The following is a 27,444-nucleotide window of genomic DNA, read 5'->3' as shown; positions in this document are numbered from 1 at the left end:
TGATCTTTTACAATCACTGGGAATGTGTTTAGAAGTAAAGGTTTCTTGCTTTATTTCTGTTTAGCACATTATCCATTGTACATACATAATTTGATGCCACTATACACAACAAGAACATAAACGTACTTGAGGATTTTCGACCACATTAGGGATTTAGTGGGGTTTTTTTTGTATCAGGGACACATATCTTTTAAAGCACTTACTGGGAATCTGGGGCATAATACTGGGATTTTCAAGAAGTACAAGAAACATAGATATATATATAGAGTGTATAGTCCAGCTGTCTGGTCTGCCCATTTTTCCTGAAGAAAGACTCAAACCTAAATCAGTCATTGGTCTCGTCTTAGATTCAGGAGCCATGTGCCTGTCCCATGCATGTTTAAATCCCCTCGCTTCTCTCCACAACTTATCCTGAAAGCTTGCAATCCATTATACGTCAGTTGGCCAATAAAGGTATCATCTTTACCAAATCTTCTTTCTCTCTTTCTATGGCTAACACGGTACAACCTGGGTTTTGCCTGGGAGCCAATGCTCCACCTTAAGGTGCTATACCTTCTTTGTGCAGAGTTTGGCACATGATATCATATCTTGGGGGTCCACCTCAGACGCTCATGCAATGGACTCTGCATTATAAATAGACCCATTGCCTTGGAGGCTTCTGATCTCTCCAACTGGGCCACCAAGGAGCAATGCGTTGGGTAATGTGGCACGGGAGCTACCGACCTCTCAACCCAGCCACCCTTAGGCCTTGTTTGCCCAGGCCAGAATATACTACTGCCTAAGAGGTGCAAAGATGCAAGGTAAATATAAATAACAGAGATGTACATTAGTTTTGCTACAGTTAAATTCAGATTAAGGCTTGCTTGCATTTCGTCATTCTTCATTCATATGGAGAAGAGTGTTCTCCCATTCAATGGGGTGACCTGAGCTGTATGCGACTAGCATAGTTACATCTTTTATATTAACGGTGTAAAAAGGTCATAATATTACATTCAATCGTTACACTAGTCATTTTAAGGATACAAATAGTGATTAGTGACTAAATGTGGAAACTGTACAGACTAAATAGTAATCACTTTTCTATTATTTATTATTATTACTATTCTTTATTTACAAAGCGCTAACATATTCCGCAGCATTGTACAATTTAAACATGTTTGATACAGAAGACACGTGTAACGTCGCCATGTTTGAGGGCTGTATGATACAGAGACGAGACACGTGTAACGTCGCCATGTTTGAAAGCTGTATGATAGAGACGAGACACGTGTAACTTTGCCATGTTTGAGGAGACGTGTAATGTGGCTGCACAGAGTAGAGCCATAGTTTGGCAACAATAACTGCTAAGTATAATTTTGTTATTACACTATTTATATGTATTGTACAGGACTGGATATTTTTTTCTTGTTGTTCCTACAATACAGACACGTCTTATAATAACATTGCGTTAAGCCTATTCGTAGGCTTCTCACTATATAGATACAAATGTGTCGGATAGTATAGTTTCTAAAAGAAATGTATGTCCCCAAGCGCTGTAATGTATCTGCCAGTAACAAAAATGGCGACGCCTGCAACCTGGCTTTCCCGAGGTAGGGCTTGCTGCACGCCGGAAGTACTGAGATTGCTCTCTTTCCGGGAGACTTGGTTACCTAGTGACGGGAGGACTCTGCATCTTGGTTACATCCACGGGTATAACCGCCCTGTGTCCATCACTGTTAGGGAGGAAAATTCGGTGACCGGGCCGGTCCGGAACCAGCAGACATGTTTATTTACTTGAGCAAGAAGGTGGGTGCCGGCGGGGGATGGCTGTATGGTGGCTGACTGAAGGAACCATTGGGGTATCTGATTTATTTTTTGGGGTGTAGCTGTTTTCTAACCGTATTGATCTCCCAGATACATCAGCATGTAGTGTTTTCCAGGTACTGAACCTGATGGCATTGCTTAAGAATGGGCCACCAGCTGTGCCATGGAGCTATAACACAAACATCTGTAGATCCTGGTTGTACACACATGACGTTTCGTAAATCACATGCATGTATTGAGAGGCGAGTGTTGGAGACCTCACTGGAAAACATGCATGTTTATAACTTTAAAGTTACTCTGGTGGTAAAGAAAAGGAATCTATCGGTACTGACTTTCCATATGTTGTTCCTACTGGTTAAATGATAGAGTTAACCATATGTGGATCATCATCATCTATACACTCACTGGCCACTATATAGGTACATCTTGCTAGTACTGGGTTGGACCCCCTGTTGCCTTCATTCTTCGTGGCAGACTTTCTACAAGGTGCTGGAAACATTCCTCCATATGGACATGATGGCATTAGCAGTCGCTGCAAATTTGTCGACTTATACGAATCTCCCGTTCCACCGCATCCCAAAGGAGCTCTATTGGATTGAGATCTGGCGACTGTGGAGGCCACTGGAGTTCAGTGAAACTCACTGTGAGATGATGTGAGTTTTGTGACATGGTGCATTATCCTGCTGGAAGTAGCCTTCAGAAGATGGGTACACTGTGGTCATAAAAGGGATGGACATGGTCAGCAACAATACTCAGGCTATCGTGTTTAAATGATGCTCGGTTGGTAGTAAGGGGCCCAAAGTGTGCCAAGAAAATGTCCCCCACACCATCAGCCTGTACCGTTGATACAGGGCTGGATGGATCCATGCTTTCATGTTGTTTATGCCAAAGTCTGACCCTGCCATCTGAATGTCGCAGCTGGAATCGAGATTCATCAGACCAGACGACGTTCTTCCAGTCTTCCATTGTCCAATTTTGGTGATTCTGTGCGAATTGTAGCCTCAGTCTCCTGTTCTTAGCTTAGCTCACTAGATATTTTCTCTTTTGCGGACCATTCCCTGTAAATGCCAGAGATGGTTGTGCGTGAAAATCCCAGCAGATCAGCAGTTTCTGAAATACTCAACCAGCCCATCTGGCACCAACAACCAACATGCTGCATTCAAAGTCACTTAAATCCCATTTCTTCCCCATTCTGATGCTCAGTTTGAACTTCAGCAAGTTCTCTTGACCACGTCTACATGCCTAAATGCGTTGAGCTGCTGCCATGTGATTGGCTGATTAGCTACTTGTGTTAACAAGCAATTGAACAGGTTACCTAATAAAGTGGCCAGTGAGTGTATGTATATATATATATATATTTGCTTCTGATGGACAAAACTGAGTACAAGATGTACATAGTACCTTCATTTTATGTTTCCATTAATGAATGGATATTTATAAGAGAATAACTAAAAATGTATTTCTTTCTTTCTAATCAGATTGCTATTCCAAACAATATGAGGCTGAAATGCATATCCTGGAACAAAGACCAAGGATACATCGCCTGCGGAGGGGAGTCGGGTTTACTGAAGGTTTTAAAATTAGAAATGCAAACAGGTGAGTAAAGGTAAATAAATTGGTTGCGCTTGCTTAGTGCCGTTTGGAGGAGGCTCCGGAAGGCGGTAGCTTCTTCTTCTCTCCTGTGCAGAATACCATGAATAAAATCTACACGAGATGGACTACGTGTCAGTAATCTGAATCTTAATTTCAGAAGTCCTCTAAATATTGTTAATCTGTTGCTGTAGAACTACAATTCCTATAATGCTCATCATGGGAGCGGTACAAGATCACTATATTCAGAGGCTTAATGTAGGCAGAATAATACAGAGACCGAACCTAAACTCGTATGGGACAGGCATATGGCGATCTTCAATATAAGACAAGACCAAGTACTAGATAAGGTTTACGGTTTTCATTGCGGGGAAATGCGGGCAGATTAGATAAGCAGAACTGTTCTTACCTGCAATCAGATGGGACTGACGGCTGTTTTTCCTGTCCGCTGAGACCGTGCTCGTTCAGGTGGGTCCTAAGCCTAAAAATGTTCCGTCCGCCTCTTCGTGCTTCCCACCCTTACATGATGTCCTCTTTTCCAGATGATGCAAAGTTAAAAGGCCTTGCGGCTCCTAGCAATCTTTCCATGAATCAGACTCTCGAAGGACACAGCGGTGAGAAGTTTGTGTAAATATTAAACTGTAGCCGAGCCGTGATGTGTGTTCATCTCATTTCTCTCTTGTACAATTCATCGGTATGTACAGAAGGGCTCGAAGTAATCACCTCTTCTGTGCCGGTCTCATTATTTTGGCGAATAGCGTTTTTAATTTTGTATGTGTAAAATAATATTAAAGCGACGGTTTCCATATCTGTATTGACAGTGAACTTGGTATAACTGGTCATTGCAACCTAAAATACACTTCTGTAAACACATATTTAGAAGTGGCCTTATTGGTCGCTATAGGGAGAAGACCACGTTGCACCAAAATTATTTTTTATACACGGTCCCAGGATCTTTAGTTCTGAAGAACACAAAGTCAATACATTTAAATAAATATATATATAATATATAGCGAGGTGAGCCTTACCTGATGACAGAATTGGGTTAAATGATCAAATAAGAAGCGAGAAGGACAGATTCGTCGTTGACATTGAAATGAATTGTCTGTGGTTTGGCGTTGCAGGCTCTGTGCAGGTAGTGACGTGGAACGAACATTTTCAGAAATTAACCACTAGTGACCAGAATGGACTTATCATTGTGTGGATGCTGTATAAAGGTACTGTGGGAATACCGTTAGTATGGTTTTGCTTGTATTTAAACGTCTTGCTCTCCGATAAAGGATTCCTATTGGATTCTTCTTCTGGAATGTATATCCGTTTCAGGAGGAACGGTGAACCTTTTTATGGCTTTTTTTTTTTTTTTAGTTAAAAAGGATAAAAAAACCCCCATGTACCTATAACTTGTACCCTGCAATGCAAAAACCTTAAGACGTATTGTTACATTTCTTTTAGGACATAATCATCAGTCGTGTATTCTTCCAACTAGGGTGGCAGTTCAGGGGGCAGCAGCCCCTGTGCTGTGCATATGGGGCAGATTGGGGAGATCAGAAATCTCCCTTGTAACCTGCCTATATACGTAATGGAGGACTATGCCTAGCCTGGAAAACCTCTATATGCAAATGTTCATGGCTCTGGGCATCCCAGGCCGTGTGTTCACAACTCCTCTTTTATACAGGGTCGTGGTACGAAGAGATGATTAATAACAGAAATAAGTCTGTAGTGCGCAGCATGAGCTGGAATGCCGACGGGCAGAAGATCTGTATCGTATATGAAGACGGAGCAGTCATTGTGGGCTCAGTGGACGGTGAGAACTTTTTATTTTGAATTATTGCAATTTGCACTCATCATGCATTGTAACGCCACTCCCCAGAATGTCTTAATGTGTTAACTCTGATTTCATATATTGTAAAGTTACTGTTTCTTTTCACTCTCCCCTGCTGTTACAGCGCTATGGAATTATCTAATGAAGGGAGGTAATATAATAATGGGTAACTGTTCCCTCCATAGGGAATCGGATTTGGGGCAAAGAACTGAAAGGCATACAGTTGTGCCACGTCGCGTGGTCCCCGGACAGCAAAATCCTCCTCTTCGGGATGGCCAATGGCGAAATACATCTGTACGACAACCAGGGAAATTTTATTGTAAGTTATGTAGAGTTTTACGACAGGTGAATCACAATTATAGATATCTTAATTAGAAATCATGTTGACTTGTCCAGAAAATCCACCCCTTTCCAGCTTAATTTGGGAAAAATCCTAGTAACATCTGGTGTTTTAGGGGCTCCTGTCCTGAAACGCCTCAGGCAATCGATATAACGTTCACAAGGGGTACCTTGTTCACCTGGGGGAAATATTTGTGAATCTGCTTTGTTTAATGTACAGTATCATGGTGGCGTTGCTCACCTGTACAGTACTCCTCGTGTGCTGTCTTCTTGGTTCTTCTTCTTCTTCTTTGGTTGTAATTGATTTCTTTGATTAAGGTGAAAATGACCCTGAGCTGTTTAGTCAATGTGACCGGGGCGCTCAGTATTGCCGGCATGCACTGGTACCCAGGCACCAAAGGTTATGTGGAACCAGATTGCCCCTGTCTCGCCATCTGTTTTGATAATGGGAGATGCCAAATCATGAGACACGAGAACGATGAAAGTAAGTACATTGTGAATACCCCACCCAGCTGCTGTAATGTGAAACACCACACATCATCCATATTCACAGCCGTTTCTGTTCAATTTAGATGCTGTTATTGTAGTCTCTCAAACATAGTCAACCTTGGCCTTTGAATTCATTAGAAGTGGATCTTTTCTTTACAGAAACTCCTACAAGTTGACCGCGTTAGAGTAAAGTAATTCTTCACGTGTTAGTGTGATTCTCATTCATTCGCACATCTGGAAGTAAAAGAAAAGTGTGTTTTGGTGTAGGGTTACAGACGTCTGATTGCTCCACTTTGTAGTCTTGCAGTGTTTAGAGTGTGTCGGTACATAAAGAGATGGGGTTTTGGAATGTTCTATATTTAAGGTTTTATAGGAATTTGACATGTGAACGCCAATGGGGTATTACAACTCCCCCCCCCCTAAAACAAAGCTCTATTATGTTTTAATTTGCAGACCCTGTCCTAATAGACACTGGAATGAATGTCGTCAGCATCCAGTGGAACCACTGTGGGAGTGTGCTGGCTGTGGCAGGGTCCCAGAGGGCCACTTCTGAAGACAAGGAAGTCAATATTGTGCAGTTCTATACACCTTTTGGAGAGGTATTGAAATGTAATAATAATGACTTTCTTTGTGGTTCCATTTCCGCCCAAAAAAGAAAAATCTAAAACCATGTGGTAGGAATCAGATATAAATGAATGAACGCATCAGAATGTATACAAATGCACATCTCACACTGTACTCACTGAAGTGTTTTTGACAAGAAAATGACGTTTTGGGGAAGAAGTGATGAAAAATGCACAGTATAAGCATAATAATGTGCGCCTCATTTGTGTCTCATCTATGGGAATCCTGCAGCAATTTCTCCAATCTCAGCCTTACACACGGCTGACCTTAAACAGTATCGATTGGAGAGTGATCGGTTGTCTCACCTCCCGATACCTGGTAGTAGCTAGTAGCATGTCTCCTCTGTGAACTTGTCAAGAGTGGTGTGTGTGCCTGAGAGTGGTGTGTGTGTTTATATTTATTATGGCTGAAAGTTTGTCTGTTTGAGTCAGTGTGGAGGAAGTATAAATGTGGTCAGTATAAATGTGTATCAGTCGAGTAAAGAGTAGTTGAGTTGATTTTATATGTGATTTAATATTGATTTTATATGTGAACCTGTCTCTTCACTAATTCCAATGCGCTCCCCCAGCACCTGCGTACATTGAAGGTCCCTGGAAAGCAAATGGCAGCAGTTTCTTGGGAAGGTGGCGGGTTGAGGATTGGCTTGGCGGTGGATTCATTCATATACTTTGCCAACATCAGACCCGATTACAAGGTAGGTATGAAGAACCTGTTTGTGTGTTGTGAATAGCATGTCACAGGATCTTAGCCAGCACTGGAACTACAATTACTGGTAGATGTATTTAAATAAAGGTGTATATAACCATACATATGTGGAATGGTTCTCACAGTTTGGATTTTTAGCAGTGAGGCTTCTTGAGATGAACATTAACATACCGTATTTGCTCGATTATAATACAAGGGTTTTTTCAGAGCAAGTGCTCTGAAAAATACCCCTCGTCTTATATTCAAGGTTGTGTTATAATCAATCGGACCTCAAATAGAGCATCCTCCTCTCCGGCAGCCGCTGGACTTCTGCGCCATGCACACAGACGACCTCTGCTGCTACCTGATACTTCCGCCAAAGCGCCGGGATGACAGGACCTTCCGGTGCTCCACCATAGAAGCCCTGGCGGAAGTCCTGGCCAGCGGCAAGGCATATCAGGGAGGCAGAGTGGCATGTAGGGGGGGTATAAGGCATATCAGGGGGGGCAGAGTGGCATATAGGGGAGGTATAGTGGCATGCTGTGGGGCAGATTACATAAAATGCTGTGGGGCATTTTGACAAAAAAAACCCAAAAAACTAAATGCTTTATTAAATATGAAAAAATAGGTTACATGTGAATTAAAAATGAAAAAGCAGAAGTCATTTATTTTACAGGTTTATCCCCGTTTACTGGTGGACACCTCTTCGGGGTTAAACCTGTATAATGTATAACTGTTATTGTAACATATTGTCTGCAGTGGGGCTATTGCTCCAACACTGTGATCTACGCTTACACGAGACCGGATCGGCCAGAATACTGCGTGGTCTTCTGGGACACTAAAAACAACGAGAAGTTTGTGAAGTATGTGAAGAGTCTGCTTTCCGTCTCCACCTGTGGAGATTTCTGCACTTTAGCTACCAAAGCCGACGAAAATCATCACCCGGTACGTCAGTCCTTTTATTTCTTTATACCGCGACTCTGCTAGAGATCTGCATTATTTCAGTAGGACCATCATATACCGTATTTGCTCGATTATAAGACGAGGTTTTTTTCAGAGCAAATGCTCTGAAAAATACCCCTCGTCTTATAATCGAGGTCGTCTACTAATCAGACCTCAAAATGTCCGGTGGGGCCATGCTACTTACCGGGCTTTGGTCGCGAGCAGCAGGAGAACAAGAAGCTAGCAGCGTGTCACAAAACTCTGCCTCCCCCCTCCTTCCTCTGGGGGCGGGGCCAGAGAAGTTGCACTCACAGCGGGCCCCTGCAGAAGTCTTGAGTGAGAGATCAGCAGTTCAGGTAAGGGGGTGGGGGGCTGGGGGGTTTGAGCGTGTGTGTGTATATGTGATTAATGGAATGAATGAGTATTTAAATGTTTGTGAATGAGTGTGTGTTAGTATGGATGTGTAAGGGTGGTGGTGGTAGCATGGCATAGGGAGGCTGTACTCACACTCCTATCATCCTAGGTTCCAGCATGTACTGGCTGCCTTGGCTTGATAGGGGTGTGATTGCTGTTAGCAGTTATATATATATATATCCAGAAATGCCTTTTAACCCCCTATATGCCACTCTGCCCCATGATATGCCTTTTAACCCCCTATATGCCACTCTGGCATATAGGGGATTAAAAGGCATATCATGGGGCAGAGTGGCAAATAGGGGGTATAAGGCATTTCTGGGGGCAGAGTGGCAACCCTGGGGGCAGATGTGCATAACTGGGGGGGCAGGTTGGCAAAAAAAGGAAATAAAAAAATATATATTTTTCTCAATCATAGCTTTTATTAAATATGAAAATATTGTTTACATGAATTAATATTTACTAGTAAAACTTTTTTTCCTATAGGGTAGTCTTATATTCAGGCTTTTTGTTTTTTTCCTAAATTAATATTTAGATTTTGGGGGGTCGTCTTATAATCAGGGTCGTCTTATAATCGAGCAAATACGGTAATTATGATGTGCAAAGCTTAAACTGTGTCTGCCCCGAACAATGTTTGAGAATAAGTGTCAGTAGTCTGGGATCTGGACTTTAAACCTCCGGTAATTTCAAGTAAAACTGAACTTTATTGTAGATTGAGACATATATGTGCCCCAACTCTTTTACATAAGATGTGTGTGATAGATATATATATACTGACTCTTTAATGGGACAGTCAGCCCAAATATTTAGTTTTATTACAATAATTTTTTTCCCCCACGTGAGGGTAGCAGTTCACCGTACCTTGTATTCTGCTTGTTTGGATGAATAAAATACTTGGTTTTGAATTAAGCCTAAAACTATTGCATTTATTTTAGTTCTTGTATTTATTTTGCTTTACAGGAAGACGGTGAAAGCGAGCCAAATGGAGCAACGGTAAATCAGTTTGTTTTTTTGCTGCATACTATAAAGACTAATTTGAGCAGCACTAAATATTATTAGTTAAATATTACTTTAATAAGTAAAAAAAAATAGTAGTTTTAACTAATATAAGCAGCTGCACGTAAGCCATTTGTACGCGTTCTTGCTCTGTTATCTGAGACCAATCTACTAGATAAACACCCTGACTCCTTATCATACTGTCTGTCGTAAACAATAGAATGGCTCAGTCTCAATAACCCAGTCAGACACTCTGACTCATAGAATCCTATGGAGGGCAGACTTCATTAGCATTGCCATAAAGCATCAGCTCAGTGTGGTGTTTGAGCCGGGAAATCCACCCACAAAATCCCATGGCTGACAACAATGGCGGCCTCCGGGTCTGCAGATAAAGAGAGTTTATTGGGACAAAATAAGCTAAAACCAGTTTTCTATAAACACCAACCTACATCGCTGTATATAGCGCCATGTATTATGTTCGAGGATAAAATATTTTTTCCATTGAACCTGCCCTTCTGTGAGGTCTTTTACGGAGATCAGACATTCCCCGGGTGAGGCAGACTTTTGGCTTCCTCGGCAGACGCTTTTACCTACAGTTTATAGAATACTGAATGAATAATGAATAAGCGTTTATTGTGGCAGAGAGATGTAGTGAGTATGTCTGCTTGGCATGCATCTAAATGTTTCATTGATACATTATTTATTGATTTCTTCTCTCTTTCAGTATGTTCTGGTTTTGTGCAATTCCATTGGAACTCCCTTAGATTCAAAGTACATAGATATAGGTAAGAAATACTGTAACATGTAATAAAATAAGGATCAATATTTCGGTTATAAAACTACATAAAGCTTCTGTCAAAGTGGACGAGTACATTAATAGAAGGCGATGAATAACTTAATGGGATGACGTACATACGCAAGACCAAAACAAGATGAGGGCTCTACCCCTCTGGTACACCTACAGCATCTATACTGCCCTGCGCTATTACAGTACATGGTCGGCTTTCTTGTCTTAAAGCACTCTAATGGGTCTTAAAAACACACGCCAGCCATTAAAAACATGGCAGTCAGTGATCCAGAACCTGTAGTCCGTTTCCTTCGCTTTTCATGCGCTATGTTATTATGGTCTTTCAGCTTTGAGAGGGTAAACACCCGGCCTGTGTACATTCTCCGACACCCAAAGGGCTCCTATAGTTCCAGCACATAACAAGCGGAGCCTTCATCGCTGCGCAGTAGACAGCCATGTGTTCCCCGCCGCTCGCTTTTACACTTCTGCAAAATTCCTTTTTGTAACTTTGAGATGCCGCTTCCAGAAGATCCTTCCCGGACAGAGAGAATAAGCCTTTGTGCCAGGGTGGAATGCAAACATAGATGTGTTTGCTTTTCTCTCTCGCCTGGTGTAAGTCAGGATACGTTGGATACGGCTACCTAAAAGGCAAAGGGGTTTATATGCTTGACACGCAGCGAAGAACTCTGCATGATCGCGTGCCGCTGGCCCAATGGCTTCTACAGATAATTATTGTTTAGTGCCCCATATAGCCCCACGGCAAAGACTGCGTGTTAAAGTACCTTGGCAGTATTTTAATATGAATTCTTTACCTGTAATGGTAATGAATAGAAGAGGCTGCAGCAGAAACTCCTGTGTACATTTTACACAATACAGATCAATGGGTCCATGCGCAGCATCTTCTTAGACCCTCCGGACACCTCGCAGGAGCCGGCGTTTAAGCTGGCTGACAGTGGCCCATGGGCCTTACTGCCCAGGAGATGGGTTTGACCGTATGCGTCTTACAAGCCAAACAAGCTATTGGGTTGTAGAAAAAAAAAGCCTGCATGCTGCCAGCTGATCTTTTAAGCTTTATCGCTGGGTATGTGTTAGCGTGTGTTATTGGGTAGTGTGTCCATGTATGTGCGAGTGCGATGTGCAAGTGTAACTGTTACTGTATGGCACATTTAGTGATAGAGTGTGTGTTTATTGGTATATGGGGTTAGCAGGTGTGTGCATGTGTGTATGGGGTTAGCGTGTGTGTCACTGTACATTGTTGGAGTGTGTAAGTGTATGTTAGAGTGTATGCATGTTAGTATTTTGTGTTAGCATGTTTGTGTCGATGGTTGTCGGTGTATAATGTTATTGTGAGTTTGTGTTTTTTTCCAGTTTGTTTGGATCGGTATCATTATATAATTAACCGATGTGATTATACACAAGAAAAGAAATCCGTATCTGTGTATAATTTGTTGGGAGGGTTGGCACCAGAAATCAAGGAGAATCCTGGTGGCTGCATTAAAAGTATTGGGGGAACACCGTACTCCTAGTAAAAAGGCCCTTAAACCCCCCATGCGTTCTCTGGTCGTTCACCTTATCCTATACACCCTCAAATGAACTCTTGTGAACGTAGATTGTTTGATATGTTCATTATTTTTTTTGTTTGCAGTACCAATGTTTGTGACCATGACCAAAACCCATGTGATAGCCGCATCTAAGGAGGCCTTCTACATCTGGCAGTACCGGGTGGCAAAGAAGCTTACGGCGATGGACATCAATCAGGTTACACGGACCAGGAAGGAGGGCCGAGAAAGGTAACTTCTTTTACTGATTGATTTGTATAGCGCCATCACATTCCGCAGCGCTGTATAGTAAACTCCTTGTACTGTTCTCTTCTCAAAGGACTTTATGAGGGAGTTTTATAGAAGACTGATACAGATTTACTGTGTTTTAGAATAAATGCAATGGTTAAACTCACAGAGGCTTCATGCTGTCTTCCAGGATATTCCACATCGATGATACTCCATCCGGGTCTGCCGAAGGATCTCTTGATTATACTAAAGCAGTAGCAGTAAGTGCGTCTCGACAAAGAGAATCCCCTTCAGATTATGTGGATAGAAACAGAAAATATGTTTAGCGAGTAGATAAAATCCTTTGTTCTTCTTCCAAATCCCGCGGACCTCCCACTCCAGGCATAATCGCGGTAAACTTCTAGTCCTTCAAAAGAGAGTACACTGCCATCTCGATCCTATAGAAAGGGTTAAATGTAGCGACATCTCATTTTTTGGAGCTCATCCTTTTGTTTTTCAGATAACAAGAGATCCAATCTGTTCCATCACCGCATCGGATAAAGTTTTAATCGTGGTAAGTGGTAGCGAGAAGGTAACCCCCCCCCCCCGCTTAGCAGTATTTAAATTTCATTTTATTCAATATTAAAAAGCCACAGTTAGATCCCGCTTCCTCATCATTAATCTTAACAAACAGGCCAGGGTCCTTTTCATTGATACGGACCAGGGTTAAGAATATGTGTAGCAGCGCAGGTGTAGTGACGGACCAGAGCCGAGCCGAGCTGTATTTTGGGGTGAATATATATATATATAATATTATTATATTTAATAATGTGCAATCTCCATAGTAAATCTTGATTTTTAATGTTATTGGTGATTCGGCCAGCCACCACCTTGCACCAAGATTGCTCTTTATACAGAAACTCCTTTGTATTTTCCTTGGTTGTCTGTCCTGCGTTAAGGTTTGGTACCTTATGTAAAAAGAGACTATTACATATGGTTTCAGGACCTCCGAGATCTCCTCTACAGCTAAAGTTCTCTCTAACAGATGATAAAAGTAGACTGTGTGCTCTGTATTCAAATCCAACCGTAATGACTTTATGGATGAAATTGCAGGTTTTCATGAAAGCGGTGCTTGGTGTGGCGTAAGAACAGGGTTCCCTTTCCCTGATGTAACGGACAGTCTGTCGGTTTTAGTTTTGCCGGACCCTCTAACTGTACGGACTGTTAGAAGGGCTGTGGAAATTGTTGGCGCCGTATAAAGAAAAGATAATAATGATGTCCTCGGGTTCCACTTTTTTCTTCTTCCATAAGGCACGTGAATCTGGCACGGTTCATCGATACAGTTTACCCAGCGCGGGTTTGGTGCAGAAGTACGATCTCCATTGCCGAGCGTATCAGATGAGTTTGAATTGCAATTCCAGGTGTGTTCTCCGGGCATCACCCGTCTTATGTCCTCTGTATAAATACAAATGTTTCTGCTCTTTGTAAGCGGTTCTGTATTGTCCTGTAAAGGCAGGTACAGCTGTGTAATGCCGTGTAAGTGATCTCTGTGCATCAATACTCACTTTATGTTAATACAATGGCAGGCGTCATCAGAACTCTGATCTCATCCCTTTCGTGAGGCTGCTGAGTGATGTTAAGTGATTCCGCCAGGGAGAAAAAAGACAGACGATCGATCAGATAATGTTAATTTTGCCACTAATTGCTGCTTCCCTGCAGTGTTAGGGGTTAATACAGTGAGGGGATTTAAACATGGGCATTAAACTATCCTGAATCTAAGTCAAGGCCAAGGATTGAAGGAAAAATGGGCAGACTAAATGAGCCAAACGGTTCACATGCGCCATCAAACTCCAGAACAACTACAATCTGTACATAAACACAAGACACCAGCTTTACTGCCAGAGGTGCTTTTATTAAAATAATTTATGACATCTGCAAAGTTCTCTTTCAGTATATGTTGTGTTTTTTCCCCTCTCCTCATCCAAAATGTGACCGTCTGGCCGCAGCCGTCTCGCCATCGTAGACATTTCCGGAGTGTTGACTCTTGTTGACTTAGAGGCCCGATACACGGACGACAGAGGTCAGCAAACGATGGGAGAGCAGCTCAAGTTCGAACGGAAAGACGTCTGGGACATAAAATGGGCCAACGACAATCCCGACCTGTTTGCAATGATGGAAAAGACAAGGATGTATGTGTTCAGAAACTTGGATCCCGAGGTAACTAGGGGGGCGAGCTACGATTTGGCACGTAAACGTGAAAGGGCAAAAGGTCTTGAGTTCAGATATTTTATGTGTTTGTTGTTTTTTCTAACGCTGTTTTCAATCGTTCACAGGAACCGATTCAAACGTCTGGATACATTTGCAATTTCGAAGACCTTGAGATAAAATCCGTCTTACTGGATGAATTGCTAAAGGTCGGTATCTTTGCATTTTGTTAATTGGCGACAAATGCCAAACTTTACCCCCAAAAACATGAGCTGAGTCCTTGGTTGGGTTTTTCTTTGCTGCAGGACCCCGAACACCCAAACAAAGACTACGTCATCAACTTCGAGATCCGCTCCTTGAGAGACAGCCGCGCGCTGATCGAGAAAGTGGGAATCGAGGACGCCTCTCAGTTTATCGAGGATAACCCTCACCCCAGACTTTGGTAATTATACCTTTTGTGTTTATTTCAGAGATATCTTATGGCGGATTTTATGTATGGACGCTACGATGGGTGAGGTGTCAATGAATAATAAGGGAGAGAAAGCATTATAAGCATTAATGCCATATAAGACTTGAAGGGATGGCAAAGCTAGCCTTTACTACACATGGGATACCTGGCTGGCAAAGTGGACTCAATGAAAGCTGATAACGTTAAGACGTCCTGCATATAAGTATCCTGACATATAGAAAAAGAGACATCGGCCGATGATCTTTCACACCTTACGACCCGCTGTCAGAATAGTAACGAGGATCACAGGCGATTTTAGTCCACAAAAGGGTGTCTTGCTGGCGTAAGCTTGTATTTTCTTCATAGAATGTGTTTCATTAGTATATTTACAGCATTTAACCCCGTGTTGTGTGCTTACACGGCCATTCATCACCTACCGTCATCTGCTGTTACATGAGATCCCAGCTGGTTCAACCATTAAACAGGTTATTCTTTATCGTGAAGGTTAGATGATTGTACTTTGCAGGCGCGTTCGTGTAATGGATTCAGTTACTGTTACTAAGAAGCCTGAAGAGACCGGTATATATTATAAAAGGAGTGAGTTATGGGAGTGTTTTTAGTGCGTTACGGGAATATATCATGATACTTGTGGCTTGCAGACTAGATCTGTGCTGTCGGTGTGACTTCCAGCAGCTCCGTGTGGAATGCGAGGGCTTCCCGGGGTTTATCGGGAGGTCTGGGCTGCAGAGAGGGAATGGCGTGCGAAGCCGTGTGAAGCGTGAACACACGCTAGTGAAAATAAATAATGCAACAGAACCCTTACTGTTCCGACGACTCCTTTTAACCCCGGCGTGCCGGTGAATAGAGGTGTAGGTCGTGCCGAGTGTCTGCTGGATCCTTCAAGAAACCAAAACATAGCTCTGCTGAACATTTAAAAGTAAAAGGAATCGTTGAAAAGTGATGTACAACACGTTATAACTTACAATTTTAAGGTGTATGAGCAGTAACCGGAAACACAGGCGTGACGGCGGTTGTCAGACCCCCGTTTATGTCCCAAATAATCTAGGCGTCTTTTTTTGTAGCAAGGAATAAACACTTTCCATCTAAAGCAAATGCCGCAGCCATAGAGTCTTAGCCATACAGTCTTAGCCAAAGAGTCTTAGCCATTGAGTCTATAGCAGAGGCTCCTAGACTAGCTTTAGGCTCATTTCAAAATAAATAAATAATATATATATATGTATGTGTGTGTATATATATATATATATATATATATATATATATATATTGTTATGTAGCACAGTGTTGAAAATGTTGATCTGTAACAGGCGCCTCCTGGCTGAAGCCGCTCTCCAAAAGCTGGACCTCCCGACCGCCGAGCAGGCCTTCGTACGCTGCAAGGACTACCAGGGCATCGAGTTCGTGAAGCGACTGGGAAACCTCCAGAGCGAATCCATGAAACAAGCTGAGATCTCGGCCTACTTCGGGAAGTTCGAAGAAGCAGAGAGAATGTACCTAGACATGGACAGAAGGCAAGTGAAACAGGGTGGGGAGGGACACTGTGGAACGGAGTGGGGAGGGAAACTGGGCTACCTGTGGTGTTCTTCCCCAGTGAACCTCTGCTGGAAGAGCTGGCCCTGTGTAATGTGTAGTTATTGTGGAGAGATTCCTTTTGCACATTTAACTAGTTGGCCCTTTTTTAAACGCACAGACCAAAGACTTGCGGACTGGCAGAAGTGGTAGAGGTTAATACGATGAGGGAATGTAGACATGTATGGGGTAGGCCTATGGCGGTCCTAAATCAAAGAGAAGACTGATGTAAGGTTTTTATATCGGGAATAATGGGGAGACTAGATGGGTTAATAATGCATGTTTAGTGTTTTGTCCCCTTTGGGCAGATAAATAATAATAATGATGAATGTTTGCAGGGATCTGGCGATTGGTCTGCGGATGAAGCTGGGCGACTGGTTCCGGGTGCTGCAGCTGCTGAGGACGGGCTCGGGCGACTCGGACGACACGCTGCTGGCGCAGGCTTACAACGCTATTGGCGACTATTTTGCAGACCGCCAGAAATGGTAAGGTAGCCCCCCGCCCCCTATCAGTAAATGATGTTCATAATGGGTTACATTGATGGAGGGCAGGAGGTATTTTAGTGACACGCTACAGGGGCAAGTAAAGATAAACGAGTGCCTTTCATTTCTTTGGTTCATTCCCAGGCTGAATGCAGTGCAGTACTACGTGCAAGGCAGGAACCAGGAGCGTCTGGCGGAGTGCTACTACATGCTGGAGGATTATGATGGCCTTGAAACTCTGGCCAACTCTCTTCCTGAGAACAACAAGTTACTCCCTGTAAGTGGTTCATGAGGGTCTCTTGATAACGTCTGTAAATCTGATCTATCTAGAAACATAGAATCTGAAGATGGATCAGACCCATTCGGCACCATCTGGTCTGCCCGTTTCTCCTGATGAGAAGACTCAAACATTAATCGGTATTTGGTCTCCTCTTGGGTTAAGCAGAGCCGTGTGTCTATATCTGTGTATTACCCGCTGTCACTTCTGATAACTGAAGTCAACTTCCTCTGCCAAAAAAAGCAACTTCCACATTATCTATTATTTCACAAGATAATACTGAGTGGGAAGTATAAACATTATATTGCATTTATTTATATAGCGCCAGCAGATTCCGCACTGCTGTTACAATCAGTGGAATATTTTAAAGTCACAGACAATAACAAACTGTACAAAAGGAGAAGAGGTTGAGAGGGAGGTGAAGCAGTAGGCGAGGACGGCCTCTGTAGAGGTTGTTGATTAGGATGATGGCTGAGAGTGTTAGGCGTAAAGCTTGTACAAGTAAATGTGATTTGTGGGGATGGGATGCCGCACCGTGGGTATTATTGAGTGTCTTCTTACATGGATGCAGTAAGTCCCCGGATCGTTAAATAAGAGTAATCCCAATTTACCCAGAAACATAGAATTTCGGCCCTTAATCAGTCCTTGGGGAGCCGATTGCTCATCTCCTGCATGTTTATATTCGCTCCGATGCACACCTATAGTGTTTCTACTAAATCCAGCGTACCTCCGCTGATAATTTTTCATTGGTGGCCGTTGTCATAGGATTTCTGTTTATCGCGCAGGATATCGCGCATATGTTTCTCACCGTGGGGATGTGTGAGCAGGCCGTGGCCGCCTTTCTCAAGTGCAACCAGCCTAAAGCTGCAGTAGATGCCTGCGTGCATTTAAATCAGGTAATAAATTATATACACGCAACGTTATAATTAACTTATTAAACGTGCTTATCACACATGATCTTGTGCATCAGTGAATGTCTAGTGACAGTCAGGGCAAGGTTTTGATCTATACATTTTCAAGCAGTTAGACACAACGTGTAGATCAAAAATATTGCTCTACTTAAACGCAACTTCCTGCATGACACGGCTCATGTTTAAATTACATATTTAAACCTTTTTGTGCTCTTGATTATGTGCTTTTTTTAATACATGAAAACTCTATACGTTGCATCACATAGAATTCCTATGCTGAGTAACGCAGTGACCGTGCTTAGCAATCATTTGACATTCTCCAACTGCTTTACCATCTATGGATTCTGTCCATTTTCAGTGGAATAAAGCTGTGGAACTGGCGAAAAACCACAATATGAAAGAAATCGGATCCCTGCTCGCCAAGTACGCCTCCCACCTCCTGGAGACGAGTAAGACCCTGGACGCCATCGAGCTCTATCGCAAAGCCAACCATTTCCTAGACGCAGCCAAGCTCATGTTCAAGGTGCGTTTAACGGGGTCGCGGGATTAACATGTATGTACCTAAATATCCGACCAACGCAAACATTCTTTGTCTCATTATTAAATCTAGTAATCTAATATCAGTGCCGGACGATTGTATTAGGTCTCCCTCTGATATTTCTTTATTTCTCTTACCGGTATATGGTTGTATGGTTAAAAAAAAAAAAAAACCCCATGAACTGGAATCTGGTTTCATTAAACCGTACTGTGCATCAGGGGAACGCTAAGACAGGTGCCATGGGCCCTGTGGCAGCAGCACGCAGAGTACGAGTGGGAGTGAATACAGGCTTCCACGTGCGATAAGGGTGAACTGCAGCGATGATGGGAGAGAATGGAAGTGTATGGTGTTAGAGTGTGTGTTAGTGTATAAATCTATGGTGATGGAGTGTGAGTTTTTGCGTGGTCTCTGTGTAACTGTATGGTGTAAGCACATGTGAGTGTATACTGTGCGAATGTTACTGTTACTATCGTTATAGTATACACAATATTATAAATATATAATGTGTGATTTAGTGTATGTTGTTAATGTGTGACAGCATATGGTGCTAGACTGTTAGGGGTGATCCCAGGGTTAGATGAACAAGGAGAATAAATCTATTGTGTTAAAGCGAGTTAGTGTGTTAATATGTGAATGTGTTAAAAAATGGATTATATATATATATATATATATATAATTATATTTATTAATCACCTAGGGGAACTAGTAATTGGAATCGTGCTCAGACACCTTTAATGTATTCCATGCATCTGGTTGTTAATCTATCCGTATGTAACCTCTGAAGCTGCGGTTCATTTGGGTCGATAATAGCAGGAAATCAAAACTTGAGTTGAATGAATGTGATGACAGAAATCTACATCTGTGCGGAGAATCCAGGCGTTTTACCCCACCGATCACCGATGGTGAATTACATGAACGCTTTCACCTCTGATGTGTTGCTGCCATCTAGTGAGCATCATACACACTGAACGGGAAGTCTTTCAGCATTAAATACAATTATTATTATTATTAATTGTTTTATATAGCGCCATCAAATTCCGTAGCGCTGTACAACGGGTGGACAGGACACAACAAATAGTATGTAACATAACAATTTGACTTACAGAGACAACATCTGTACGGGAATGCAGATTAGTGCTGGACAAACGTTGGTTTGCTTTCGTTCTGTTCCTATAAACTTCCGTTACCTGGAGGCTGCCGTTCCACGCTCGCTGCTACTGAAGTGCAACGGAATCTTTTACTCTATAGACTTTTGTGTGTCGGTTTGTCCGTGTTCGGGCAATTAAGACGTTTTAAGTCATTTTATTGTTTATCGCAGTCAGGGTGTGTGTCCAGTGGATTGTGTAAAAAAACTTTATGTAGCTCTGTTTTAAATACAGAAAACTTCACAATATTTGTAAAAACTGATTCTGATACTATTAAAAAATGTTGGGTGTTCCCCCCAAATAAATGAGATTTAGCATCTGCCCCTTCTAACCAAGGGATCAAGTCACATGACCACTTCACATGCGTGAGATCAATCAAACCTTAACCATGCGCTTGGCGGTGATTGGATTTTTTTTTTATATTTAAAAAAATAAAATCTGCCTTGTAAGGTTTATAACAGGAAAGATACATGAAACGTCTGAAGTGTGTTAGCTGGGTGAAGGCAAAGTAGATTGTAACCCCCCCCCCGTACTACTGCTGCTAGTTCAGATTTTACGTTCTAGTCAAAAACATCAAACCAGAAACCCCATATCATTGTTTTTTTTACAGATAGCTGAAGAAGAAGCAAAAAAGAGAACTAAACCCATGAGGGTGAAAAAGCTTTACGTTCTCGCGGCTTTGCTAGTGGAACAGCACCACGAGCAGACGAAGAACGCGCAGAAAGGGAAACTCAAGGGGAAGCAAACAGAGGTAGGAATTCTACTTCACGCCAGCATGAGAGGTCTGTTTACCGAAAGGCTTATGCATTGGCCACTTCTGGGTATTTACAAAAGCCCTATAGGTTTTATTAGATGCGTTGGATTTCGTATTTGCCCCCGTAGGGGTTCCTCACCACCCCATTGTGCCATTAGCTGATGTCCTACTGTAAATGTGACACCATACAGTATGTATAATGACTCTGGTTAAGTTGTTGATCATTTGTGAATTTCCTTGAAAAGTTCAAAAACCTAAGGGTGCTCTAGGAATAAAACCCCTAGGCCACGTGCGAGGGATGTGCTGCTGAGGACATGATGTATGATTCCGCACCCATCTCCTGTTTTTCAGGCTACGTCTGCCCTGGCCGGCTTGTTGGAAGAGGACAGCACGCTGTCAGACAGCCGCATGATTGACAATCCCTGGCGAGGAGCTGAAGCCTATCATTTCTTCTTGTTAACTCAGAGAAAGCTTTATGAAGGCTACGTGGCTGTGGCCATGAGGACTGGTGAGATATATATATATATATATATATATATATATATGTGTGTGTGTGTATATATGTGTGTTATTTCTATTAATTTATATATATATATATATATATATATAGGCCAATATATATATATATATATATATATATATATATATATATATATATATATATATATATATATATATATAAATTAATAGAAACAACACTTTTCCCCCACTACGGCTGTACGGTCATTCCATGGTGTGTGTGATAATTTGTAACCTTGTGTCCTCAATGCCACACGAGTAGACGGAGGCAATTCCTAGACTCTAGAATACCCATTCCAGATACACAAGGGACTCGATCCTAATTAAAAAAAGTATCAAATATTGTTTGAATTCCAAATTTCTTCCAGTAGAACCGTCATATTGTAGAATAGTAGTAGCCAAGAGCTTGCGTCTCGCCAAACACTTGCCAACGATTGTAAAGGGATATGGTTCATCTACCTGCTGCGAGCGGCCTTCGTTTTGAAAGCATTCGTTGCTTCCCCTTTCTAGCGCTTTACCTGAGAGATTACGAAGACGTTATTCCTGCGGTAGAGATCTATTCCCTGTTGGCTCTCTGTGCCTGCGCTAACAGAGCTTTCGGCACGTGTTCCAAGGCCTTCATCAAGCTGGAGTCGCTGGAGACCGTCGGCCCTGACCAGAGGCAGCAGTATGAAGATCTCGCTCTGGAGATCTTCACCAAGCACAGTCCCAAGGATGACGTCAAGCCTGATCCTGAAAACATCCCTGATGGGTATGAGTGCAATTATCACATTGATGATGACGTGTTCTGGGTTCCATGGTCACTTCTTCCAGATAATCTCAGCAGTCATCAGGAGACCTCCTGGTCATCAATTCCCAGAGTCAGCTGCCCAGCTTCCGAACGTTTCTAACCAATGGCTGATATACATTGTATAATGGAAGTGTTCTGTTTTTTTTTTCTTAGCAGCAACGGGGAAGGGAAAATCCCAACGTGCATCGTTTCAGGAAGACCCATCACCGAGTACCAGTTCTGGATGTGCAGCGTGTGCAAGCACTGCGCCCAGGAGCGAGAGATCGCGGCCTACAGCTTCTGCCCCCTCTGCCACACGCCAATAGCCTAAAACGCCAGCGTTCCCCATCCTTTACACGACATCCGCCGGCTCCGCTCCCAACGCGTTTCATTACGGCTAATCCCGTATTTACACTCACACAGATCCTAAAGAGAGGTGCTGTCCCCAAATATCAAAATGTACGAGTCAAACATTTTGGTGGCAACTTTATTTTTATATCGCAAATCACTTTTTTTTTTTTAGCATCAAAGGAGAACGTTTCAGGAGCTGGCACTTTATTACGGGTCCGTAAGTCCGCACAAACAACTTTATATACGTCGCACGGACCACACAGGCATCGCTTTTGTGAAGTCTTTGCGTTTTGTATGACTATTGTTTTAGTTTGTAAATTGACCAAAAGATGTGTATTTATATAAAAAGAAGTGTTTTGTCCCGTATATCTACGATTAAATGAAGCATTTATGTAAAATGGATTGTTTCTTTTTCCCCGATTACACGTTGGGATAGACCGGGACAAGCATCTCCTACCCTCCAGGTGTTTGCAGACAGAACATCTTTTGTCTGGGGATATGGAATCCGCCGCTGCTCTATTCATACAACTAAAATCCAAATGATAAGGATCGGGACAGCCTTATTTAGAGGAAGATTTTGAAGAATCTAGTGAATTTAATGAGAAATACCATGTTTTCGTTCATCACTCCCGCTGTCATGCGTGAGAGCTTGTGCTTATGACAAAGATTGGATTTTCCTATTAAGATGCGCGGCGCTAAAATTCTAGCCAAATGAATTTTCTTAATCTGAGGAAATCAAACCGATGAGCAAAAGGTATCAGGGTTATTGATGATGTCATCCGAGAAAAAAAATACCGACCGACATGAGGGCATTTTTGTCTGATTCTTTGTATTTCTGAACTGATCCAGACCAACCCTTTCAACTGTGAACATTTTTACATAAAATCCAAATAATGAAAGAAAAAAACCCCAAAACATGTTCCTATAGGTTATTAAGAAATGTCATCATATCTACAACGCGAGTCAGCCAAGTAAGGTCTTCAAAATTGGTAGAGGGAAGGGCACCGACTTAGAGTGACGGTAAATCACCGGTTTATTAATAAAAACCTGTAAGCCACCGGTGCACATCGGACAAAAGTTTGGCCAAAACAATCCAACGATTATGAAAGAGATCGGTGTTAATTCGGGTTCTGGTAAACCCGACACACCGCCAGGCGACCGTCCGTAACGCTCACCTCATAGCCGCTGTCGGCAGACTTCCGGTCACGTGACTATGCCGGCGACGTAATTGACTGCGCAGCCGGGTCGCTGAAGGCGTGGCTTGTACCGCTGCTGCTTCTCTGCAGGTCTGCGTTATGTACGTTGGTCTCCATGGTGATCGGGGCAGGGGGGCTTTAAATGCTTAATATGGGTTGATACAGGCTTATCGCCGGTATGTGTGATGGGGGGGCTGCTGGCGGGAAGAGCCTCACTTCTGGTTTTCCGTGGGAAGTTACACAATGCTCTGCCGCTGTTTTAACCCTTTTAGTGCTGGTAATGGTTTCTGGGGCTTTATCCTCTGTTTGTTGGAAAATAGACTCTTTCAATAATTTTCTGTTAACCTTTATAAATTCACTACCGGGTCCGACCGGCTGTGTCTGTTTCCAGCTGCTGGGGTCTACAAGTATCTATCTATCTATCTATCTATCTATCTATCTATCTATCTATCTATCTATCTATCTATCTATCTATCCTGTATATAAAAAGTGCACGTTAATCCCTTCAGTGCCGGCCCAGCACAGGGAGGGTTAATATGTGCCCGCCATACACATGTGCCTGCCATGCTTAATAAATTAATATATCTAATGTTCTTGGGTGCTGTGCTTGTGATCAGGTGTACTGCAGTGCTTGTGATGAGGTACATTTGTTTACTTGCATGAGATGTGTATGTAATGTGCTTGTGGTGGGTGAGCTGCGCGTTTGTTTTAACGCCGGCGCCATAGAGTGCTGCTGATTCACGTGCGGGAGCCGGAGAGAGCGGCTGTATGAGGTCGGCACGCTGTGATGTAATACCTAGGGAATGGCAGCACTGTTACGTGACAACTGTAGCATTTCAATAAACTTTTAAATGCAGTTTTCAACTGTCAGGAGGAAAACAAAATGACGGGTTTCTTCTTTTTATATAATGCAGCCCCTATCTGGGGATATTTTAAGAGACCCCCCTATGTGGAACATCACCTTTAAATCCTCGGAAACAATCACGGCCGAGTTCCTCTCTTCCGTTATCGCTGACAGAACAGGGTCCCCGATGCTATATTCTGCCTTTGAGATTTTTACATCCCAAGTGCGTTATCTTACATTTATCAACATTAAACTCCAGCTGCCCCGTTCTTCTGATTCACGTCACTCACTTCCCATTTGACTTCTTCCACCATTTTTGTCATTACGTTGATTTTATCTTATAGATCCAACTAATGGATAAGATCTGTTCAATAAATGTGTTACAGAGAAATAACATTCGTTCTCTATGTGCAGAATGGCCAGCGACTTATTAAGAGCGGCGCATGCTCAGCTGGAGAAGCGTCACTTAGCCGAGGCGGAGGCGCTTTATGAACGGGTGATTAAAAGCTGTGCCCGGGACAGGTGAGATATGTGTGACTGGGTAAATGCCATCATTTGGTGAAATATAATATATATAATATAATAATAATATATATAATAATATATGTATTATATTACTAGACCATATGTGTAATTAATAGCCACATTTCAAGAGTATATAAGCATTTATATTTGCCGTTGAGTATCACGGGACAGACGGGCCGAAGGTTGACTAAGAGACCTTTGGTACCTTTTTATGTTTACTTTGCAGATCGTTAAACGCTCCGTTCTGCCTGCGCAGCTACACTTCACGCTTTGAATTCCGCGTTGGAAATGTCTTTGCTAGCACTGTCTCTTCCCAGTAATAATTATCGATCAAGTAAAGTATTTTGTGGAAACCCCTAATTGTCACGTGACACACAAGACAGGCACCGATGGGTTAACCCCTTAAAAAAACAAACCAAAATAACATGTCAAAACTGCTAAGGTTCTACAGCATGAGCAAATATGAATGCGTTTTAAATTATGTAGAAAGTAATTTAATATACAGGTTTTACATTATTAGCAAGTATAGGAATTAACGTTGCAGGTGCAGATCTGTCCAGGAGTGGCCCTCCTCAGCTTTTCAGCGTCTCCTTTGAGACAATCGCCGTTGATAAAAGTGCCGCCGTTGAAGTCTTGGCAAATGTATAGCGAGGGAAATGCATATGGGGACTGCACCTTTAACATGCTAGAGAGTGCCATTAATGTTTTGTATAAATGGAACAGCAGCTTTAATATTAGATATTTAATATGAAAACAGTGACTGAATTCAGAATTAAATCTGAAATATTCTTTTTCCGCCCCAGCAAGCAACATGATGCCCCCTTGGTTTTTGTGCACGTGTAAAACAAAGAGATTTTTGCTTTGAAGGGCACTTTTGTTCGTGGCAATAATTAGAAGCTGTATGCATAATAGACATATCGCATTTGCTACCAATTCTGCCAAGTCAAGCCACCCCACGATGGGTTAAGGGCAGACTTCCCATGGCTGGAAATGACAAACTAAATATACCCCCCCCCTATAGGAAATGCAGCATCGAAGATCTTGCCGTCGCTTTCAATAACCGGGGACAGATCAAGTATTTCCGAGTGGACTTCTATGAAGCGATGGATGACTACACAGAAGCCATCAGAGTAAATCCAAATTTTGAAGTCCCGTACTACAACAGAGGTTTAATTTTGTACCGCCTCGGTAGGTAGTGCTGTTATTTCTCCTTGGACACATATATTGTATTTTGCGACGTGCAGCAATCCTCCTCCCTCGCTGACGATGAGAAGTGATGGCGTTTCCAGGCACGCAGTATCGGAGGATGATCGCCGTACGTCGGGGGTCAGGATCAGAACGCCCTACGTCGGGGGTCAGGATCAGAACGCCCTACGTCGCGGGTCAGGATCAGATCGCCGTACGTCGCGGGTCAGGATCAGATCGCCGTACGTCGCGGGTCAGGATCAGATCGCCGTACGTCGCGGGTCAGGATCAGATCGCCGTACGTCGCGGGTCAGGATCAGATCGCCGTACGTCGCGTGTCAGGATCAGATCGCCGTACGTCGCGTGTCAGGATCAGATCGCCGTACGTCGGGGGTCAGGATCAGATCGCTGCATTGTGGGACGGATGAGAACATTAATCCGGCCCTTGTCACAGGGTATGTATTAATGTATTTCTCTTTTCAATAGGATTTTTTGATGAAGCCATCAAAGATTTCCAGAAAGTATTACAACTCAACCCTAAATTTGAGGAAGCAAAGATAAGTCTGAAACAGTCTGTCCTGGACAATGAGGAAAAGAGGAGACGCGTTGCGGGGATCTAACGCAGCCGCTGAACATACGCGGAACACAAGATAATTTATCGATCGCTTTCTGATGAAAAATACCAGAATATGAGAAATGATATCGGGTGGAATATGACATAACTAATTAGAAATGCAATTCAGTTAAATAATCACATTTTTGGGCTGATAAGTGAATTTAATGTATTTCTGATTGCTGCCTGCACCTACCTCTTAATATGACGTATTATCTCAGGAATTTATTACATGCACCGCGAGGGCTGTTAGGAAGTACATCCCACGCTGATTCCTATCCGGACCAAGTTCCCTGCTGACGGGAGAAGTTCGCTGTCCGAGTCGTGCCGTTGTTTTAATAGTGTCCGCGTCTGCCCCCCGCGTGGGACCCTGATGAGTGTTCGATGTGAGATTACGTCTGTCGCCAGCGTTAATGGATTTCACCGGATCCAACCAATTCATGCTTTAGTGAATTTAATCCTAAATGTGATTGCTCTAGAAGGTCCCATCTGCTGATTATTGTGAAAGTGGGTAAGGTTTTCCAGAAGACAGAAAACGTGCCGTTTTAGCTGCCTTCCCAATAAAAGGATGTTAGAAGTCGATAAAGCTTTGTATTCATGGTTTTCCTTGCTTTTATTACACCAGCGTACTGTGGCCCCCGAAGTGATTGTATGCACACGGAGCGCTCTAGCACTGATTTCATGTTAAATAAGGGGACCCCGGTGCATGTTATCTTGGCTCAGGCATTCTCTGGTGACTGGAGTCATAATGTGAGACTTCTATCTCATTTATCTCTTTCTCCGGCTTCCTCTGCCAAAATCATTGAGCGTTCCTCAGAATGTTTCTTGACCTCAATAGT

General features: G+C 42.7%; 2 protein-coding genes across 3 annotated transcripts; both read left to right on the top strand.

The window, feature by feature from the left end:
* Positions 1 to 1,650: 1,650 nt before the first annotated feature.
* Positions 1,651 to 22,616, top strand: WDR35 (WD repeat domain 35). Of its 2 annotated transcripts, XM_053460659.1 has the most exons (28): positions 1,651 to 1,785; positions 3,282 to 3,399; positions 3,936 to 4,007; positions 4,518 to 4,610; positions 5,069 to 5,197; positions 5,401 to 5,534; positions 5,873 to 6,038; positions 6,497 to 6,642; positions 7,236 to 7,361; positions 8,111 to 8,296; positions 9,668 to 9,700; positions 10,428 to 10,488; positions 12,136 to 12,280; positions 12,468 to 12,537; positions 12,777 to 12,830; positions 13,568 to 13,677; positions 14,263 to 14,473; positions 14,590 to 14,670; positions 14,767 to 14,903; positions 16,235 to 16,438; positions 16,835 to 16,981; positions 17,123 to 17,255; positions 18,041 to 18,151; positions 18,525 to 18,689; positions 20,460 to 20,600; positions 20,955 to 21,111; positions 21,633 to 21,873; positions 22,069 to 22,616. In XM_053460659.1, exons 1-28 carry the CDS (start codon positions 1,762 to 1,764, stop codon positions 22,220 to 22,222), a joined length of 3,549 nt encoding a protein of 1,182 aa, XP_053316634.1. In that variant the 5' UTR covers positions 1,651 to 1,761; the 3' UTR covers positions 22,223 to 22,616. The 2 variants fall into 2 exon arrangements, with proteins under 2 accessions (XP_053316634.1, XP_053316635.1); XM_053460660.1 differs by lacking the exon at positions 1,651 to 1,785 and having other exon boundaries at positions 3,258 to 3,399.
* An 838-nt stretch (positions 22,617 to 23,454) lies between these two features.
* TTC32 (tetratricopeptide repeat domain 32) lies at positions 23,455 to 27,191 on the top strand. The gene is made up of 4 exons (XM_053459332.1): positions 23,455 to 23,528; positions 24,697 to 24,804; positions 25,829 to 25,995; positions 26,479 to 27,191. The coding sequence occupies exons 2-4, from the start codon at positions 24,698 to 24,700 to the stop codon at positions 26,610 to 26,612; spliced, it is 408 nt and encodes a 135-aa protein (XP_053315307.1). The 5' UTR covers positions 23,455 to 23,528; position 24,697; the 3' UTR covers positions 26,613 to 27,191.
* Positions 27,192 to 27,444: the final 253 nt, after the last annotated feature.

The sequence above is a fragment of the Spea bombifrons genome, chromosome 3 (assembly GCF_027358695.1).
Source record: "Spea bombifrons isolate aSpeBom1 chromosome 3, aSpeBom1.2.pri, whole genome shotgun sequence".
Taxonomy (NCBI): Eukaryota; Metazoa; Chordata; class Amphibia; order Anura; family Pelobatidae; genus Spea; species Spea bombifrons.
The sequence above is the reverse complement of the archived record's forward strand: the minus strand, read 5'-3'. Positions and strand labels throughout refer to the sequence as shown.

What these genes read in the sequence shown, in the direction of transcription:
- WDR35 (XM_053460659.1), top strand. Translation starts at nt 1,762, where the DNA reads ATGTTTATTTACTTGAGCAAGAAG. An exon ending in AGTTTGAATTGCAATTCCAG is followed by an intron (nt 13,678 to 14,262) that starts GTGTGTTCTCCG and finishes GTCTGGCCGCAG; the next exon opens with CCGTCTCGCCATCGTAGACA. An exon ending in AACCCTCACCCCAGACTTTG is followed by an intron (nt 14,904 to 16,234) that starts GTAATTATACCT and finishes GATCTGTAACAG; the next exon opens with GCGCCTCCTGGCTGAAGCCG.
- TTC32 (XM_053459332.1), top strand. Translation starts at nt 24,698, where the DNA reads ATGGCCAGCGACTTATTAAGAGCGGCGCATGCTCAGCTGGAGAAGCGT. An exon ending in AAAAGCTGTGCCCGGGACAG is followed by an intron (nt 24,805 to 25,828) that starts GTGAGATATGTG and finishes CCCCCCCTATAG; the next exon opens with GAAATGCAGCATCGAAGATC. An exon ending in TTTAATTTTGTACCGCCTCG is followed by an intron (nt 25,996 to 26,478) that starts GTAGGTAGTGCT and finishes TCTTTTCAATAG; the next exon opens with GATTTTTTGATGAAGCCATC.